Source organism: Chrysemys picta, chromosome 13 (assembly GCF_011386835.1).
Source record: "Chrysemys picta bellii isolate R12L10 chromosome 13, ASM1138683v2, whole genome shotgun sequence".
Taxonomy (NCBI): Eukaryota; Metazoa; Chordata; order Testudines; family Emydidae; genus Chrysemys; species Chrysemys picta.
The window spans coordinates 50,527,176-50,547,682 of record NC_088803.1 but is presented as its reverse complement, the minus strand read 5'-3'; the positions used below and the strand labels follow the sequence as shown (position 1 = coordinate 50,547,682).

At 44.9% G+C, this 20,507-nt stretch overlaps 1 protein-coding gene across 3 annotated transcripts in view; it reads left to right on the top strand.

Annotated features, from left to right (window-relative positions):
• Positions 1 to 8,105, top strand: part of OPRL1 (opioid related nociceptin receptor 1) — a 34,170-nt gene extending 26,065 nt beyond the window's left edge. For all 3 annotated transcript variants that reach the window (XM_005309880.3, XM_065566183.1, XM_024111297.3), the window contains 2 exons: positions 1,648 to 2,003; positions 4,714 to 8,105. In XM_005309880.3, the coding sequence (XP_005309937.1) occupies positions 1,648 to 2,003; positions 4,714 to 5,237 (880 nt within the window). In that variant the 3' untranslated portion in view covers positions 5,238 to 8,105. The remainder of the gene's footprint in view (positions 1 to 1,647; positions 2,004 to 4,713) is intronic.
• Positions 8,106 to 20,507: the final 12,402 nt, after the last annotated feature.

The following is a 20,507-nucleotide window of genomic DNA, read 5'->3' as shown; positions in this document are numbered from 1 at the left end:
GAGGGCAGCTGGCTCACTAACAGAGCAGCCAGTTGAGGAGAAAGAGGGGTTACTTTGGCCTTGCCCTTCCCCCCAATTCTAGAAAGGCTCCGGCGCTTTAAAGTCCTGGCTTTTGTCAGTTATGAGACCTCTGGCTCCCCCAGTCCGTAGTGATTATAGCAGATAGTCATCTGTATGTTTGGTGATTTCTGATTTCCACATTTTTTAAAAAATACAGTGCTGTAAATACTAAGCACAAAAAAATGCTAACAAGACTGAGCAGCGCTGATTTCCAAAATTCTCCACATATTCATGTTCTTCCCTTTCTAGAAGAGGTTGCCAAGGTTTTTATTTTATTTTTAATCTCTCCGTCAAGATTTAAATGCCAACAGATGAAAGAGGTTTATTTCCAGAACGTCATCTGCTTTAAAAAGTCCTCTATAGTCATAAATATGATTAGACGTTGATTAGTAGAAAATGCAAACATAAAGCCAACATCTGACAATTTGATGTTTGTGTTTGGTAACAAACTGTCCACAGACCACACTTAGGCCAAGTTGGGTACTTGTAGGTTATTAGTCCACAAGTAAGCAGTATTTTGAGCTATTATCATTCATATTTGCTTTGCACTGAATGGAGTGTTTGGAGATCTCTAATGAAACCTGCAATGAGCCTAAAACTGCTAAAGGAATTAAAAGCCCCTGTACAGAAGATGCCACTTAATGGGCAACCTTCTGTCTTAAGAGGTTGCCCTCAAAGTATCCACAAACATGTTAAGCACAATTTACTGCACCTTCATTAGAAAGCCTTCTCCGTTAAACAACTGATTTTTTCCAAGTCCTTAGCTAGTTGTGATTCACTGTTATTTCAGCCATGAGTGCATTTTTACAGAGAAATTATACATTTGAAAATAGAGATTTAAAATGGAGATGTCGAACCGAAAATGTGGGGTGCCCAGGTTAAAACATTTTTAGACCTGATCTTGCTGTCCATTAAGTTAATGGGGATTTGGGCATTGCCTTCAATGGAACAGGATCAATCCCCCCAAAAGCACATTTCTCTTCGCTCCTTTTAATAATAATACCTTAGACTCGGAAAATGGATTTTTAAAAATATTATTTGCTTTTGACCGTTTATGCCGTTTACATTTTGCACTACAATTAGTCTGGGGAGACAATGAAAATAGATGGGTCAGTTTTACCTTCATGTTCTCTTGCACTACAACATTGACATCTGTGGCTTGCAAACATGGTAGGGGCTTAAGTCCTCTCCTTCAGATCTGGTGTTGCATTGGCATTTAAAAATCTAGAAATGTGTTAATCAACACAGTGCTTGGGAGAAGCCAGTGGACTTTGGGAGGAAGAGAAGAGTCTCCTGCTGGGTTATTTGGGCTGGGCATTTGGAAGGAGATTTTAGGTATAAGTGTTGATCCTGGAATGGATCTGGATGGGCAGTCCCATTGACGCCAGCGGGAATCCACACAGGCACAGGGCTCTGCCTATGTGGATTCGATTGCAGGATCCGGATCACAATTTGTAAATGCTCTTGTGTTCCTTCTGGAAGAAAGGTGCCACATAAGTGTAACTCATTGCCGATGCTAGTCCTATCACAAGCAGTGGGGCTGGAAATCAAGTGGAAATTTGTATATCGATCTCTCCTTTGTTTTAGATTCACCAAGATGAAGACGGCCACCAACATTTACATCTTTAATCTCGCCCTGGCCGATACCCTGTGTCTGATAACCTTACCCTTCCAGGGTACGGACACATTCCTAGGGTTCTGGCCCTTTGGAAACATCCTCTGCAAGATCGCCATCTCCATTGACTACTACAACATGTTCACCAGCACTTTCACCCTGACCATGATGAGCGTGGATCGTTACATCGCCATCTGTCACCCCATCAAGGCGCTGGATATCCGTACCCCCCACAAGGCCAAAGTGGTCAACATCTGCATCTGGGCCCTGGCTTCAGTCTTCGGTATCCCAGCTATGGTGATGGGTTCAGCAGAGAATGAAAATAATGGTCAGTAAAAATGAACTAACGGGATATTCTCCAAACTAGACTCTGCATCCATGTGATAGGTGCACAGGGTTCCAATATCACTAGCTCATTAAGTCTGTCTGTTACTGTAACACCCCTTCCCTCATGGGCTATAAGCATGTTTTAAACCACAATCTTCATCTCCACAATATATAAAATGTTAATTGAGATAAAGTAGTAGTTCCATAAGTTGGTAGCTGTAATAGGCTTTTATCCTCTGGTGACAAGAGCAATGTTGCACTTGGTTAGGGAAAATAATCCTTTCCTACCCAGTGGCACTCAGTTTACGATCTGAAGCATGAGACTTGATTTCCCTAATGTCTGTTAATCAGTTCATATGCATCTGTTATCCATCCTCCTGCATGCAAGAGTCCCTCTTACAATCTTAACAGTGAGTCCTTTAAAAAAGAGTGTTAATTGTGATCCTATAGTATGTACGGATACACCATGGTGGAATTAATTCTCTGGCAGCTCAGCTGTTGGGTCCTGACCAATCAAAAAATGTAAGGACAATCTCAAAGCAATCACTGCTGGATGAAAGTCAGAAATGTAGTGCCTTTATCTCTGTCTTCCTAGCCCATTTCCTTAGAATCTTTCCTTTTTTGGAAATTCTGAAAATCCTCTTGGTTTCCCCCATCTTTCGCTACAAGGCTTGCTATCACAGCCACTGCTTTTCTAGTTGAAGGGGGCTGGATGCAGGATCCCTTCAGAGCCAATCGACATTGATAGTCAGTATTCACAGAAGCTATTATTATACCGACAGATCTCAGTCATCGGTGGGCGGGATTGAACCTGGGACCTCTGGAGCTTAGTGCATGAGCCTCTATAGCAGTGGTCCCCAATGCGGTGCCCGCGGGTGCCATGGCGCCTGCTGGGTCATCTATGTGCCGGTGGGCAAGCATCCGCCGAAATGCTGCCGAGAAGCAGCGTCATCAAGAGGTGTCACCGCTGAAATGCCGCTGATTTTCAGTGGCATTTCAGCAGCGACGCCTCTTGACGTTGCCGCTTCTTGGCGGCATTTCGGCGAATGCTTGTCCGTTGGCCACGGGCCTCTGTGGCTCATCGTCCGGCGCCCGCCAGATGAAAAAGGTTGGGGACCACTGCTCTACAGTATGAGCTAAAAGCCAATTGGCTGTTAGCTAAGGCTGTAGACCAGACTCATTTTAGCTCGCTCTCTAAGTGGTCTTGGGGCCACGAGATGGGACAGACCACCACATCCAGAAGGTGTGTGGGTAACACTACCACCCTTTAAAATCTCTGCAACCAGCAGTTGCCATGTCCACAGTGTTGAAGCCATAACAATTACTGAGCCAGGGAAATTAATCCTTATCTTGGCACCCAGAGTATTTTTTCTAAGCAAACAAATAATTAATTAAAAAAAGAAAAGAAAAGCCCTTGCCGATTCTCGTTTCACGTGGCTGAGAATGATGAAAAGAACATTATCTTCCGCCTGTTCTCTCCACTTGCACACAAGCCTCAAGGGACTAATAAGCTTTCCTGACTGCTTGCCCAGCTTGAAATGAGACGGGGTAATCTTGGGCTTCCAGGGTTTTAACTTTCACTTTAATGCCATCCTTAGCATGCAACTCAAACGATCAGCACAATTTTTGGAATTGAGAAGAAGGAAGAGACTGTATCTGTGATGCCATAAAGCACAGTGAATCATATTTCATGACCTTCTGGTGGATTAAGCCTGACACATTTCATAACCTTGAATGGTCTCTTTAGAATATATATTCATTACTTATGCTAAACTATCAGTTCGATCTTTTATTTAGCTGTGAGGCTCTCACTACCTTTCCCAGACCCGAAAAAGAGCTCTGTGTAGCTCAAAAGGTTGTCCCTCACACCAGCACACGTTGGTCCAATAAAACATATTACCTCCCCCAAGTTGTCTCTCTACATTTCATCAACAGACTTTCTAAAATTCTTCCTAAGCACTTGTCCTAATGTGTGGCTACATGGGAAGCTGAACACGAAGGCAAGATGCCTAGAGCTGTTAGCTGTCCTTATGCTTTCACTAATTTAGTGAAAGGGTCTCTTCCTTAACATGACATCTCTCTTTTTTTCAAGCTTCTGTGGGACAGGAGCAGTTGCATCACCTACGTGTGCATTTATGCTCAGTGTGACGCGGAAAGTTTTAGCCCAAAGGGTGTCAGCCTTTAGACATGACTTTGTTAATGAATTCCACTCGGAGTGCCTTTACATTCTCTGGGAATATGGATATTTCCAGTTTAAAGACACTTACAGGGAGACCAAAGGGTGCTGGAAGAGAGAAGGAATGAAAATTTCCTGTTTGACCTTGGGCAAGTCGCTTATCGATCTCTCTGTGTCTAGTCGTCCAGAGAAAGCACCATACTTTAATAGGTAGGTCACTCGCCTGAGATTCCAGAGACCTGGGTTTTATTCCAGCTCTGAAACTGATCTGCTGTGTCTCCTAGGGCAAATCACTTCACCGTGCCTCTGTTTTCCCTCCCACCTTTTGTCTGCTTAAATTGTAAACTCTTAGGGGCAGGGCTGATTCCTGCTCTGTGTTTGTACAGAGCCTAGCGCAACGAGGCCCTGAGCTCTGTTGAGCATTAATAAAATAAATGAAATTAGCAACAAGAGTGACTGCAAAGAATTGTCGGATTTACAGATGGTACCAATGTTGTTCTCAATACAAGTTGTTGTCTTTTTCTTTTCTTTGCAGAGATTGATTGTCTAATTAAGCTCCCTAAACCTGTGGATTACTGGGATCCAGTATTTGGGATTTGTGTCTTTCTCTTCTCCTTCATGATCCCTGTGTTGATCATCACCATTTGCTACAGTCTTATGATCCGGCGTCTTAAGAATGTCCGTGTTCTCTCAGGCTCCAAGGAGAAGGATCGGAATCTGCGGCGCATCACTCGAATGGTCCTGGTGGTGGTTGCTGTCTTCATTATTTGTTGGACCCCCATTCAGATTTTCGTGCTGGTCCAGTGCCTGGGTGCAAAGGCCGAAAGCGAGCTCGAGTTAGCCATCTCATGCTTCTGTACCGCACTGGGATATGCCAACAGCAGCTTGAATCCTGTCCTCTATGCCTTCTTGGATGAGAACTTCAAGACGTGCTTCAGAAAGTTCTGCTTCCCCGCCGCCTTCCGAACAGAGCTCCAGATGTCCAACAGGATGTGCAGCATCGCAAAAGATGTCGTTTATGCCTGCAAGAACTCAGAGGGGACTAACAATCCAGCATGACTAGGCATGGAAATTCCCATGGTGGCTGTCAGCCAGCAGAGCCCAACGACCCCCACTTCAGAGCTAACTCAGATAACAGCTCTTTAACAGGAGCTTTCTGACCCAGAATTGGAGACTGGAAACCTAGGCAGCAATCTGGGGGCAAGGCAAATAAAAGAACTGCAAGAGCATGCAGAAAAGTGAGCCATTTTGACACCTTTCTTATTCCACCGCTCTCCCTATGAAGTACTATATTTTAACTCAGCCACCATTAAGTCCTATGAGCCACTAAGGTCATGCACTTTGCTTACGGTTATAAAGAATTCAGGAATTAGAGTCGAACTCAGACTTTGCTCCTGAGGTTTATTTTGCCATTGCTTCTGGAAAGCAGACAAAATGCTAATAACTTTTCTTGCTTGAGTTAGTTCAGTGGCTCATCAAATAATATGGATTGCCGTGTGCTTGTGTGGGAATTTTAGGCCAGCCGCGTCTCTCTGAAATGAGGCTTCATTGGCTCCAAAGCAAGGGACAGCAGTGAAACAAAACAAAGATCATTTCCAGAATTATTTATGACTGGTGTGTGTGTGTGTGTGTGTGTGTGTGTGTGTGTGAGCGGGCGCGCGGGCGGGAATTCAGACACTCCAGCCAAGAAAGAAAGAAGACTAGACAGTGTCACTGCATGGCTGGATATCTCAACTCAAAGCCACTGAAAGAGAAGTGGACAACTTCCAGTGAAGGAACATACTAAAATCAAACCGTGTGCCACAGAGGTGGGGGGCAGGGCGGGAGGGGTGTGAAGGGATTGTAAAAAAATGACAAACAACTGCTTGGAAGGGGTAGAAGGCAAGACAAATGAGACAAATGTAAATTCAGAGGAAAGAGCTGGAATTGCTTTTTCTACATTTTCATTATAACAATGGATTGTACTTTGTGTGTGTGTGTTTGTGTGTGTTTGTGTATGTATATATACACACATGTCTATATAGAGATATAATTAATATTTCAACTTGCCAGACATTTCTCAGAGGCATTTCCCAATGGAGTCAAGACGACAGGTTAAATCAATGGAGTGGCTTAATATGCAAAGACATTTCAAGTTAGTTATGATGTCCTGAAGAAAGTACTGATATTTTGACAGCAAGGCATCTGAAAACACTCCAAGTTCCTCTGCTATCCTCCCTTCTGCTCCCTGTAATATGGACAAACAGTTCTACAAACAGATCGGCTGAGTGGCGCTGCAGACAGAATGCTGGAAGAGGGAGCCTTTCCCCCTAAAGTGTTCTGGGCATACTGCTCCAATCAGCTAGTGAGCACCCCCACCCAGCTGTGCGTCGCTTTTATGACACAACCGACTTGTCACCTCAAGTGAAATCATCTGCCCTGTTGTGTCATTAAAAACTGAAAGTGTTTATGAAGAATAAACCACTCAACCCTCCCTCCACGGGCTGCCTCTGAAAATGGAACCTTTTCTTTCTGTAGCACAAGAGACCAGGAGACCATTGGGGGCGGCAAAGAGTGGGAAAAAATGTTTCCTGACTGGCTGAAAGCAACAGGACTTTTTTAAACAGTTTGAGCTGGGGGTGGTAGGCTCCAAAATGAAGGAGGCAGCAATTCTTGCACTTCATACCAATTGTACAGATTTTCTTGTGCGCTGTTCTGCGAAATGATGTATTTTTAATGTGTTGATATGCTGACATTTTAATGCTGCACTGTTCTTTATATATATATATGCTGGATGAGAACACAATGTTATATTTCTATGTAAAGTTTTTCTCTTTTGGCAAGGCTTGGAGAACAATTAAAATTCCTAAGTCACACACCTAGGAACCAGACCACTTGAAAACTATGCTAAATTGTACATGCTCTGGGAACCAGAAGGAGTCTCAAGCATCTGTCATGGGATTTAAAGGGATTCAGTAGAAAACTTTGTAATTAATATTTTCTATTAAGAATTGAGAGGAAAAAAGACAGGCCCAGGAAATACTTTGCAATGGATAGTTACTCCCAAACAATTGCACCAGCAATGAGGACTGACATGATTACCCATAATAAAATATCAAGCATGCAGAGAAGTAACACCTGAAAACAATGTATCTTAAAGCCATTGCTGGCAATTGCATCCATATCCTTGGAAGATAAAAATAAGTTTTCTTTTCTTTCTCTTTTTATTTTTAATGCACGTAATGACAACACTACTATTCAATGAAGAATCTTGATTTCTCTTAACCATTAGCCATCACCTCGTTTGATAGGGTCGTTTACATGTTGTACACAAAGTGTGAAGAGGTTGAAATCGATGCACAATCACTTTCTGAAGTGCTGTTAGGGGACCCAGGCAAACAAGGTCTTTGACAGGAGAGGGTTCAGTTAATGACTGATCAAAGAACCTCAATGAATCCCTTTTTAGTTCTTGGTTGGATTGTTAAATACTTTTATGTCCTTAAGAAAAACTCTTGGGTTTCTTCGATCATTTACGATGACACACACACTTATATATATAGTAAAAGTTGGGTGGCATTTTTTAAACAGGAATGACTTTGTTATCTTAACCTATGCTCAACCATCCTACAGAAACAATATACTCAGTAAGTGTCTGCCTACTCAGCTTTCGGATAATTCGTGGCCTTTGCCGTGAGTGTGTTATACATTCTGATTTATGCTCAATGGAATTTGTTATAAGAAGAGCAACTACAACAACAATAGAAGCTTTATTGTACTGTGCCTCTGGAAGTAAAGAATCATGGCTGGCTGAAATGCAAGCCCTTTAATTATCTTCTGAAACGGTTGTGGTGGGTCTGATTGAGCTTATGACTATTGCAGTGTAAATGGCAAATTTCCTACATGGTTACTTGTGCTTTAATAAAGGAAAATAAACGCCTGCACTTTGAATGATGTGGAATGTGATGGCTTAATTCTATGAACTGCCTGGTTGTTGCCACAGTGGAACTACTGGAATATTTGCTCTTTAATACATAGGCTGATTTATAGGGTAGTAGCCATTTATGGGTCAGTCCCAATCAGTAAGATTGGTGGGGTCGATCCCAACACCCACGGAAGTCAATGGGAGTTTTTTGATGTTGACGTCACTTAAAGCAAGGCAACCTAGAAACAGCTAAAATAGAAATGATAGAAAATAGGTAGCTAGATGCTAACAGCCCAAGTTCAACTGTATCTGTTCATTAAATTAATCAGTACAGGACTGATCCAAAACCTGTTGAAGACAATGGAAAGGATCCCATGGACTGGGATCTGGCCCATATTGTACAATTGGGGAAAGAGTCCACAACTGCTGATTGGTCATTAGAGACAAAACCAGATGGCCATTCCATAAGCAAGATAATCCCAGCTACTAAAATGTAGTCACACCCAATCACTTCTGGCTCTTGTGCTGTTAAAATTAGCCATTTGTAATTGGTTTAGCTCAGTGGTTCTCAAACTGGGGTCGCCGCTTGTGTAGGGAAAGCCCCTGGCAAGCTGGGACGGTTTGTTTACCTGCCGGGTCCGCAGGTTCGCCGATTGCGGCTCCCATTGGCCGCGGTTTGCCGTTCCAGGCCAGTGGGGGTTGCAGGAAGCGGCGGTCAGCACATCCCTCGGCCCGTGCTGCTTCCCGCAGCCCCCATTGGCCTGGAGCAGTGAACCGCAGCCAGTGAGAGCCGCGATCGGCCGAACCTGCGGACCCGGCAGGTAAACAAACCGGCTCAGCCCGCCAGGGGCTTTCCTTACACAAGCGGCAGCCCCAGTTTGAGAACCACTGAACTAGATAGTCCCAATAGTCCCCTCTGGTCTTAAAAATCAATGAATCCATGAAAATGGTAACAGTCACCTCTCCCCCATACTGAATTCTCAATATTCCAGTGAACCAAAATCCCAAGGTAAAGACACAGGTATAGTACCTGGAAGAAAACTTGATTGTGAAAACTTACAGCTGCAGCTTATCCACGGAAGAATGCTTATTATTTATATTTCTACTGAAGATGTGCCCTTAGTAAAAACATCCTCTGATGCAGACAAAGCACAAAGTCTATAAAGATCTTCATGTTAATGCAGAAATACTCATTAACGTCTCAGATTTCCTGGTAAGATTTGTTAAATCCCCAAAGAACTGCACCTCCGCCTCTGCACTCCAGTCTCTGATACATTATTGCTAGACATGATAATATGTGCAGAGAGACTCTGTGATTCTTCTCACTGACTGCTGGTTTATAGCTACACATTTAAAGTGAATGCTGTTGATCGCTATTGTTTGTATATTTTAATGAAACAGACTTCTCCAGGAGAAGATTAGAGCTACAATCCCTTTTATTTCACATTAAACAGAAAGGGATTTTTTAAAATGGAACAAAAGAGAGATCAGCTATCGCAAAAGCCGTTAACTTTCCCACTAATTTTCTGTATTTCCCCATAGATTTCTGAAGAACTTTCTCTCATTGATGCCTCTCTAGTCTATGCCGAACATAGGACCTTCCCTCTTTGCTGCAATCTTAGCTATCTACCCATATTTTTTTATAGCTTTCAGTTCTGTTTCTGTTCTGTTCTTGGTCTACCATGTCGTCTTTTGCCTTAGAAGTTCCAGTCCAATGTCTGTCTTGTTATGTTAATCAGGTCTTTCCTCCATGTATGCCCTAACCATCTCAATTTTTGTTCTGTAATCTCCTGTCCTATCGGTTTCTGTTTTGCCCTCCTCCAGAGTTCTTTGTGGTTTTTTCCCTAGCCATCTGATATTGAGGATTTGTCTAAGGCAGCTGTTTATGAAAACTTGGAGTTTGGACGGTAAGGTCTTAATAAGACTCCAAGTTTAACCATCATATAGTAAAATTGACTTTACAATGGTGTTAAATATTTAAAGTTTAGTTTGGAGGACAAGATTTCTGTTTCTCCATATCAGCTTTAGAGTTACATAGACATGTCTGGCTGTCACTATTCTGGCTTTAATGTCTTTAATTTGTTTTCGGTGTTGTGCTTAAAATGCTGCCAAGATATGTGAAATATCAGACCTCTTCTATGTCAGTCCCAAAAAGCATTAATGACATTTCTTGTTGTGTGTTGATTCTCAAGATGCTGGGACTAGACGACAGGAGATGGATCACTTGATGATGCCCTGTTCTGTTCATTCCCTTTGAAGCATCTGGCATTGGCCACTGTCAGAAGATAGGATACTGGGCTAGATGGTCCATTGGTCTGACCCAGTGTGACCATTCTTAGGTTCTTATTTGCTAGTGTAATTCTAAACTCCTGTTGTGTTGTCATCTGTTTTGGCTTCGTGGTATTATATTGTGGCCATCTCTGTTGTTCAGATCTGTTCTTTGTTCTTATTTTTATTCCCAATTGAGCTACCACGAGTGTGGATGGTCTGGTCCCACATCTGCCCTGTTCTTGCTGTATACATCTTCTAAATTGACATCTTCTTATACTTCTGACGATATTTGTTTAAAAAAGATCCTTTGTTCTTCAGAAAGAAGCGTTTACTTTTGCTGCATCTTGAATTGAAACTCTGTGTATTCCCGACTTCATGCTGTGCTGCTATGCATATGCTGATGATTGCATAGATTCATCACTATGGCTTTGCAGGATTCAGCACAACTTTCACAGTCTGCGCATTGCATGAATTTCTCATTCCTTACATGCAATTTAAGATTATAGTCCTCATTCTCAAAACCCTGACTGAAGGCTACATGAGGCACTACCTCTCTCTATGAGCCACTCCATGAATATTGTGCTTAGCAAGGACAATGTAGCTGACTGTAGAATCGAAGAGATAGGAACTGGAGGTTTGTTCCAGATGGTGAAAGCAGCATAGACTCATAGAATATCAGGGTTGGAAGGGACCTCAGGAGGTCATCTAGTCCCACCCCCTGCTCAAAGCAGGACCAATTCCCAACTAAATCATCCCAGCCAGAGCTTTGTCAAGCCGGGCCTTAAAAACCTCTAAGGAAGGAGATTTCACCACCTCCCTAGGTAACCCATTCCAGTGCTTCACCACCCTCCTAGTGAAAAAGTTTTTCCTAATATCCAACCTAAACCTTCCCCACTGCAACTTGAGACCATTACTCCTTGTTCTGTCATCAGAGATCACTGAGAACAATCTAGATCCATCCTCTTTGGAACCCCCTTTCAGGTAGTTGAAAGCAGCTATCAAATCCCTGCTCATTCTTCTCTTCTACAGAGGGGAAGGTTCTCACATCAACAGCTGGAAGAATGTTTGAGAGGGGAATGATAGTTCAGCGGTTAGGGCATTAACCTACCAGTTAAGAGACTTGAGTCTATTTCCTTGCCACGCCACAAACTTCTTGTGAGACCTTGTGCAAGTCACTGAGCTTCTCTGTTCCTCCGTGTCCTATCTCTAAAATGGGGACAATAGCACTTTCCTATCTCACGTGGCTGTTGTGAGGAAAACTACATTGAAGATTTGGAAGTGCCTTGAAGCCTACTGATGAAAAGTGCTATGTAAGAGCTGGGTATTATTATAAGTGATAGAAAAGGAGAAAAAGGGGTGACAGGTGGAGATCCATGAGAGAGGCTGAAGTGAGTCTCAGGAGAGCTTCATCAAGAAAGCAAGTTCCTGAAATGACTGAGAAGCCAGTGGTGTGGTGCGGAGATTGGAGTGATCCGATCCTGCTTCTGTGCACATGAGAACTGGGGCAGTGGCAATGTGCTCACAGTGAAGTCTGGAAGCTGGGGAAACCTTGGAGAAGGGAACTAGAATGGGCGAGGTGACAGGAGATGAAGTCATGGATGTGAACTTCAGCGGGGGATTAGAGGACTTGTCCTAACCAGTCAATAATAGGAGGATGCACAAGTATGGGAGGAGAGTCAGTGTCATGATAAGGGGAGGCGGTGAACTGTCATAGAGGAAACCCTTATCCCAAACCACGTGTTTATGACAACCAGCAAAACGAAGAAAGAAATTCCTATAAATGTGCACCATAGATCAGTGTTTCTCAAACTGGGGTTGCCGCTTGTGTAGGGAAAGCCCCTGGCAGGCCAGGCTGGTTTGTTTACCTGCCCCGTCCGTAGGTCCGGCCGATCGTGGCTCCCACTGGCCGCGGTTCACCGCTGCAGGCCAATGGGAGCTGCTGGAAGCGGTGGCCAGTATGTCCCTTGGCCTGCGCCGCTTCCAGCAGCTCCCATTGGCCCAGAGCAGCAAATCGCGGCCAGAGGGAGCCGCGATCGGCCGGACCTGCGGATGGGGCAGATAAACAAACCGGCCCCACCCGCCAGGGGCTTTCCCTACACAAGTGGTGACCCCAGTTTGAGAAACCCTGTTGTACACACAAGGGTAGTAATTGCAAATACCAATGGGATGTGCCAAAAGGCTTTCAGCAGTGTGCACAATTCTGAGGCTAAAGAAATCAACGACGGCTAATATTGGCTATATAGTTGCCATGTCATTTTTTCTAATCCCCTGATTCCTGGGTAGGTTGCATAATATACCTGAAATAGTTAATACAGAAATAGCATCAAGAGGCGTTACAAATCTTGGCAACGACATTAATCCACTGTGACGCATCTTTAACCTAAAAAGAGTAGCTCCTGGATACGGGTGTGTGAAAACCTGGCAGTGAGTCTCGACCTGCAGGGGAATGCAGATGGCCTTTTCACAGACTCTTCTGCAGAGCAATTATTCTCCCTCTGATGGCAAAACATTGAGCTTCCTGCTTCAGCACCATAGAAACTCTAAACACACCCCGGAGTAGCAAGTGCACCATAATATCAGAAACAAACTGAGATCATATTCACCTCGCTCATGTTCTGCTTCTTGCTGATTGGTTCTTCATATTCACAGTATCAGGAGAGTTACCTTGTTGTAGCTCTTGCAGGCCTCTGCACCAGACACCCGCCCACGCGTTCCGGCAGACTTCATTACTCTCTGGGCTGGCTCGCAATTCCACTCCGACCACAATTTGCTAGGCTGGAGTAATAGGCGTGCTGGGAATTGCTCCCTGATGCAAATAGCTTTCTGCAGATGTTACAATCACAACTTCAGGATGGAAGGAATTGTTTTTACACTGACAGGAACAATACGCCAGTGGGTCTCAACCTTTTTTACTGGCGACCCCTTTCACACAGCAAGCCTCTGAGTGCAACCCCCCCAATAGACTAAAGACACTTTTTAATATATTTAACACCATTATAAATGTTGGAGGCAAGCGGGGCTTGGGGTGAAGGTTGACAGCTCGCGACACCCCATGTAATAACCTCAAGACCCCCTGAGGGGTCCCGACCCCCAGTTTGAGAACCCCTGCAATACGCCTTGGTGTAACGACTGCCCCACAGCCCTGCCACATAAGGGGGCTGCTGAAGTCTGCTTCCTTTTTAATGCGACAAGATGGGGGGAGGAGGGGTGAGATCTTTTACCGGACCAACTTCAGCTGGTGAGAAAGACAAGCTGAAAAAGGCGGTCTGAAGAAGAACTCTTGAAAGCTTGTCTTGGTCCAATAAAAGATATTACCTCCCCTGCCTTGTCTCTCTAATATCCTGGGACCAACACGGCTACATGCTTTTTAATGTGTCCTGGGGAAAGGAGCTAGCCACAGTCAGAGACCCTCTCTCGCATATAGGGGAAAATCCTGTCCTTTGGTCCAAGCAAGAACACAGGGACTTGGTGTGGGAGTCAGCAGGGGCCTTCCCAGGATGTAGAGAAGGGGTGGAGATACCCTCAGCTGTTACTGCCACACAGGGCCGGTGCAAGGAAGTTTCGAGCGCTAGGCGAAACTTCTACCTTGCGCCCCCTCCCCCAGCCCTGCGGCAGCTCCCTGCCCCCCCTCCACACTGAGGCGCCCCCCCCCCCCCGCGGCATCTCCCCCCCTGCCTGGGGAGCCATGCGGTAGCTCCCCCCCGCCCTGAGGCACCTCCGCCACGGCAGCTCCCCACCCCCCGGCCCGGGGATCCGTGCGGCAGCTCTGACCCGGGGGTTCCCCTGGGCTGCCGGCGGCGCGCTGACTCAGGGAACCCGTGGGCTGCCAGCAGCGGCTCAGACTCCCTCTCCCTCCCAGCGCAGCAGCCGCTGTTAAAAAAAAAAATTGGGGGCGCTGCTTTTTGGCGCCCCCAAATCTTGGTGCCCTAGGCAACCGCTTAGTTGGCCTAAATGGTAGCACCGGCCCTGCTGCCACAGGACTGCTGGGGCCTCTTCTCCATTTGCACAGTGAGGGGGGCCAACAGCTGTATCTCTGAATAGTCATTGATCTCCCCGGTCCCGCCCTCTCCCCAGCCTCACCTCTCAAGTCCTTCTAGTGCTGGATTCCACAAAGTACTTGGACTATTCACACAGCCCCAGCAGGGTCTTCCCTGGGAGTGGAGGAAGCAGCAGTATTTGCCTTATAAGGAATGTAGCTAAAGACGGGCAGAGACAGGAGGAAGATAGTTCACACCCACTGGGAACCTGCCGATGAGCAATAAGCCCTCCCTATCAGTACTGGACAATGCTCCAGCCCTTGCTGGGGGAAGTAGGGTGACCAGATGTCCCGATTTTATAGGGACAGTCCCGATTTTTGGGTCTTTTCCTTATATAGGCTCCTATTACCCCCCACCCCCTGTCCCGATTTTTCACACTTGCTGTCTGGTCACCCTAGGGGGAAGGATGGTCCAGTGGTTAGGGTACTGGCTGAGGAGCTGGGTCCAACTGCCAGCTCCCCATGGGTTTCCTGTGTGAACTTAGGCAAGTCCCAGCATCTCCATGCCTTCGTTCCCCCTCTGTGCAATGGGGATACGAGCACACAGTCCGAAAGCCCAGCAGGGAGCTTATGAGTCAGCAGCCTGGAGAACCTTTGCTGCAAGGCCCACATGCAGATGAGAGCTGAAACCCATTGTTTTTTTTATTCCTGCAAAAAAACTGTAACAAACTGACAAAGGGTTTGTTTTGTTACAATTGTTCTTTTAATTGTTCTGTGTTTTCATTAAAAAAAAAGTGGAATCCCCCCAACCTTTCAGCGGAAAACATATCGGTTCTGCAAGCCAGGTGGCCGGGCAAGCCACAAGCCGGCGACCGTGGCCGCAGGGCATCCCAACAGTCCATAAGCCAGGAAGCCTGGGATGGGATGGAATTGACCTGTGCTCATGGAATGTTGTGACTCTATCCAACCAGCATTTTCCGGTGGAAAACTGTTCTGTCAAAAACATTTCCCCCTGCTCTCCCCAGGTTATAATGCCATGCTTTTGACCATTTTCCTTTCCACAGGCTCTAGATTCCATCCTCTGCAAAGAGTTCTGTGGACAGACTGCACCAGATGCACTGATTGGCTCAACTCTGCAGAACAATGCTGCCGAGATGTAATCATGTTTAGTGGCTTTTTGGCTTACTTTCGTCCGTGTGAAAACTCAGTCCTGGGTGGTGACTTGGCTGGCAGATTTTGCTGCTGAATGTTTGTTTAACATGAAGCATTAAAAGGGCCCCGCTGCATTTTAATGTCATGCCTTTGTATGATATTTTGGATTTGTTCTAATCTCGCCGTTTCAATGTATTTGCTTCACCACTGAGAGGATTCTGAGAGATAATCACCCTCCTCCAAGGAATAAGCATAAGAAAACAGAAAATGAGCCTGACCCAGAGAAAGATTGTTTTTGTGCCCCGTCTCTTCCTGGAGAAGATGGAAAGCTGGGAATGGAAATTGTAATGATGAGATACCCTCCATATTTTACTTCAGCTGCCAGACAATGGCTTAGCTTGAATGTGCTTTGCTGGAAAACCGCCACTAGATTTTTCATTAGAATGTATTAGGGAAGCAACTGAGGCCTTTTGGCTTGTAGCGGTTGTCAAGATTGGTTTGTGGTGATTATAGTATCATTATTCGGATCAGAATCAAACCCTTCATTCCCTATGATCATTGCAATCTAACAAAGACCACCTCACACCCTCCTCATAGCACCCCATTAAGGACACAGAGGCCGAATCAATGTAAATGCCACCTATGCTTTGCCTCAGTTCAAAGGGTTGTATGCAAATCAGATAGCTGGCATGCACTAGTGGGGTGGGGGTGGCTCTCAGTTGATACTTCGGGGGCTCACAGGAGTCAATGAAATGAAAGCACTACAAAGCCCTGTACAAGGATGCTAAGGCCTTGTCTTGATGAGGAAAAAAGGCGTGTTCTTAATTCGTGTTAGCTAACATGAGGTAAACTCCTTCAGAAGATAAGGCTGGTTCTAGTTTTCACATCATTTAGCTGGTCAAGGCAAGCTCTAAGTTCCCCCATCATTTTAAACTTGACCCGCTAATATGTGTGAAAACTACAAACTGCCTCATCTCAACTGGATTTTACCTCAGGTGAGTTACCTCATGTGAGCCAACACAAGTTAAGAATGCACCTTTTTCCCCAGAGAAGATGCCCCCTAATGGGTGGTGCATGCCAGTGATGGCCAGTGGTTTCTACTGGCGACAGGCTTGCTTTCATCTGCAGCACGACTCCATTGATCTGACTCTGAGATTGACAGTCAGACTCTGGTGGGATGCAGAGCCATGGCACACCCTGATGAAATGGCTGCTTAATTTGTAAGCTCCCAGAAACAGGGACTGTCGTCTTGTTCTGTGTTTATCCAGGGCCTAGTTCAATGGGGTCCTGATCTGTGTCTTGGCTTCTAGGTGCTATATGTTAATACAAAGAATAAATAATAATAATAATAAGACCTTCTGCCGTGTGGTGCACAAGAGCGGCACAGAGACAGGTTTCCCCGGAGGGACTGTAGTCACCCCACAGTGCACAGAAGTCTCTGGGAGAAGTAAAAAAAATTATATGAAATCAGTGGGAACTGAGGCCTATTCACACGTCTGAGTCCACAGGAGGATATGAGATAGTTAGAGATGCAGGGCGAACACATATGCTGCCGTCAGTAGCAAACATTGGCTGGCAGGGGGTGGATGATGAACATGTTACTCCAGCTCAGATAAGCAACAAAGTACATTTGTTTTACAGCAAGTTGCCCCATCCCACCCCAGGATTCCTGCTATGTGCTGGCCGGCAGTGTCTCTGTGAGCGGTGGGGGACCCATTCCTGTCTGTTTTTGTGCTTTGGGATGAGGCCAGTGATAAAGCTGATATTTGTTTCATGCTCTGGATGGTGTGGCATCTTCTGGCAAACCTTGAGCGGGATCCAATCAGGAACCTTTGGTGTCCAAAATGTCTTTGCTTTCGTCTTTGTTTGATTTTTATAGGTATTATTTTGCCTCTTGGAGTCATTCATGAGGACAAAATAATATGAAACATGGCATACAAACAATGAACTTAGATAAAACCATAAATACTCTTACTGGAAGGTTGCAAAGTAACATGACTTTATTTCTTAGAATCCATAATGGTGACACACCAGAACCCCCAAACAGAGAGAGACAAAGCAGGCTGCTCCCTAAAAACGGAGAGGCACAATACACCCCACATTACTCAGGGCTGTCTGTCTGCTGACTGACTGCTGGTAGGCCCAGGTCTCAAGCTTCCCCACGGAACCTCCTACCCTGCAAGCTGGACTAGAAAAACCACAGAAATTTGAAGTAATAGCGTATAATTTTAACACAGTTTAACACCACACTCTCCTCCCAGAATTTTTTACTTACCATGAGATCAAAGCTCACATCATTTCAGCCCCACAAATCTCTCTCTCTAGGTCTGACCCATTGTACCATCTGGCCACCTCATCACCTGTTTTGTATTAATTTCTTTTCACAATTCTAGTTCAGATTGAACGGAATCAGATGGGAACACAATTTTTAGCTCGGTCAGAGAGAAGCCAGAAGGAGAGTATTGTCTGAATTGCACTGATAAGAAGGGAAATGTAATTAACTACCCAAATCATTTACATAAATACAAAGCAGCAGAGGGCTGAGTTTTTGAGACCATTTTCACTACAGTGAAATCTGACTTTATTAACGATCAATCTCTGATCTCTTTAGAGGTAATTACACAGAATAAATAAATAAAAGAAGTGCCATACAGTTGAATCCCCATTTCTGTGTTTTAGTTATTAGATTTGATCAGCGTATGCCTTTGAGAGTTTTGTCTACAGACCCTTTGGGAAATGCAGACTGTTGTCTTAGGTCACTAGTGGCTTCTTACAATAGCACTGAGAATTGATGCATAGCTATGAGTGAGACTGATCCTATCAGCACTGCCTGAGTATTCAGACAACATTGATTAACTTCCAGAATCCTGTCCCAGAGTGACCCTGGCCCCCTGTCAAACGTGGACTGAATCTTCTTTGATTGGTTCAAAGTCCCTGTCAAGAACGCAGGGGGACATCAGATGTTATAGACATTTTTGGAGCTGCAGTAAAAAGTTACTTATTAGTCATCATTTTTAGTGTTTGTATGTTACAGTGAGGCTAAAATCCCTAGCCAGGTTCTGAGCTCCACCGTGCTCAGGCACATAGTGGGAGACAATTCCTGCCCTGAATAGGGTGACCAGATGTCCTGACTTTATAGGGACAGTCCCGGTTTTTGGGTCTTTTTCTTATATAGGTTCCTATTACCCCCGACCCCTTGTCCTGATTTTTCACACTTGCTGTCTGGTTACCCTAGCCCTGAAGAACTTACATTCTAAATAAACGAGACAGAGAAACAGTGGGAAGGGACACAGTGGCATAGGGAGGGGAAGTGGCCCAACCATATACACATGGGGGTAAGTGGCAGAGTCAGGAAGTGCACCAATGTCTTCGCAGATCCCAATCAACTGGGCCATGCTGTCTTCTGTAGTAGGAGCCCCGTGTTCAAACCTCTGACTCGATGCACACAATGGCTGCATTCGCACCGCCCAGGTGTGTGCACGTGTTAATAAATTAGTAAAAGGCAAGTGATATTTTCTGCTGAAATACATAGCTAGCTTCCTTGGGCTGGAACTGCATTCTGTTGTGTTGGTTTTATACCAATATAATGCCATCGCCTTCCGTGGAATTACCTAAGTGTTAACCAATGTTAAAGCAGAGACTAAGGTTTTATCTCTGCATGAAAGGATAGTTTGGTTCAAGGATTAAGGCTTTTTAATTGCAGCACTGTTATGTTCCTGGTATTGCATTTATTTAAATATTCACTCCCTCGCTCTTTTTAAAAATAAAACGAAGGCCGTGCTCAAATAAGCAGAATAGTTGACAGTAACAAATCACAAGCGTGTATTAGATATAAATGCTTTGGCCGGTTTTGCAGGCTTAAAATGTATAGAACAAGAGAAAAATGAATGAAAACTTTTCCTGAATGGAGAAAAAAATCTACTTGAGCTTCACTGATTTCAGAGCCCTAAATTTGTCGACTGTAAATGCTAATGACTATTGAATTGCTACCAGACTGTGATTCTGACTCTGGTTTAGATGCGGGGAAAGTGTTGTAGGCTATTATGCGTGCCAAGTCTTGTGATGTTTGGTGTTTTTCTTAAAGCCTGAATGTCATAGTTACCAGGGGAACAGCATCTCTGACTCTTCCTGCTCTCCTGGAGTGCACCTCCACTCAGGTCTTGAGCTGTCCCCTTTCCTGGCGTGGAATCACATGATACGCTCAGCCTGGGCCTTGGACTGCAGTCCCCATGTGACAACTGTGATTACCTCAGGCCATCCAATTTAGGTACTATACCTGCAAGGTGATTTCCTTCTAGGAGCAGTGACCAGAGGCATCCAGAGACCACACAGCCTTTTACAGGGAAGTAGTATTCATCTAGAATTGTTTCAGAGAAAAAGGTCTTAAAACAATAAACAGCCTGTTCACAGGCTGTTTGAGCAGGGGGTTGGATTAGATGACCTCCTGAGGTCCCTTCCAACCCTGACATTCTATGATTCTAGGATTCTGTCTTTCCTTAAGGCTTTCCATTCTCTGGAAGCTGGGAAAGGCCCTAACTACTTCAGACAGTTCCATCTTACCTGTTCATTCTCACCAAGAACAGCTCCTTGACAATTCCCACCTCCTTCTCTCTACAGAGGCTCTGGAACCATTTCGTGTCCTTTTAATCTCTAGGTTGCTAGCCTGGGCAAAACAACTATGGAAGTTGCCTCTTCCCCACTTCTAGCTTAGCCACTGTCTCATACTTTCCCCCAAATGTTTTTTCGGGAGATTGCATCCCTAGAGTCACTGTGTTGCCTTCCTGATTGGTTTTCCAGTAGCCTCCCTATTCAGTAGATCAATAGATTCATACCTCAGTAACCCAATATAACGATACAATGACTATTTCACTGTGCATCCGAGTGACTGAGTCCCAGGTCACACAAAATACTCAGGAAATGATAGCAGATCAGTATTACTAGGGCCCCACCCTACCAATTTCACAGCCATGAAAAATGTGTCACAGACCGTGAAATAAGCCCTTCCCCGTGAAATCTGATCTCCCCCTTG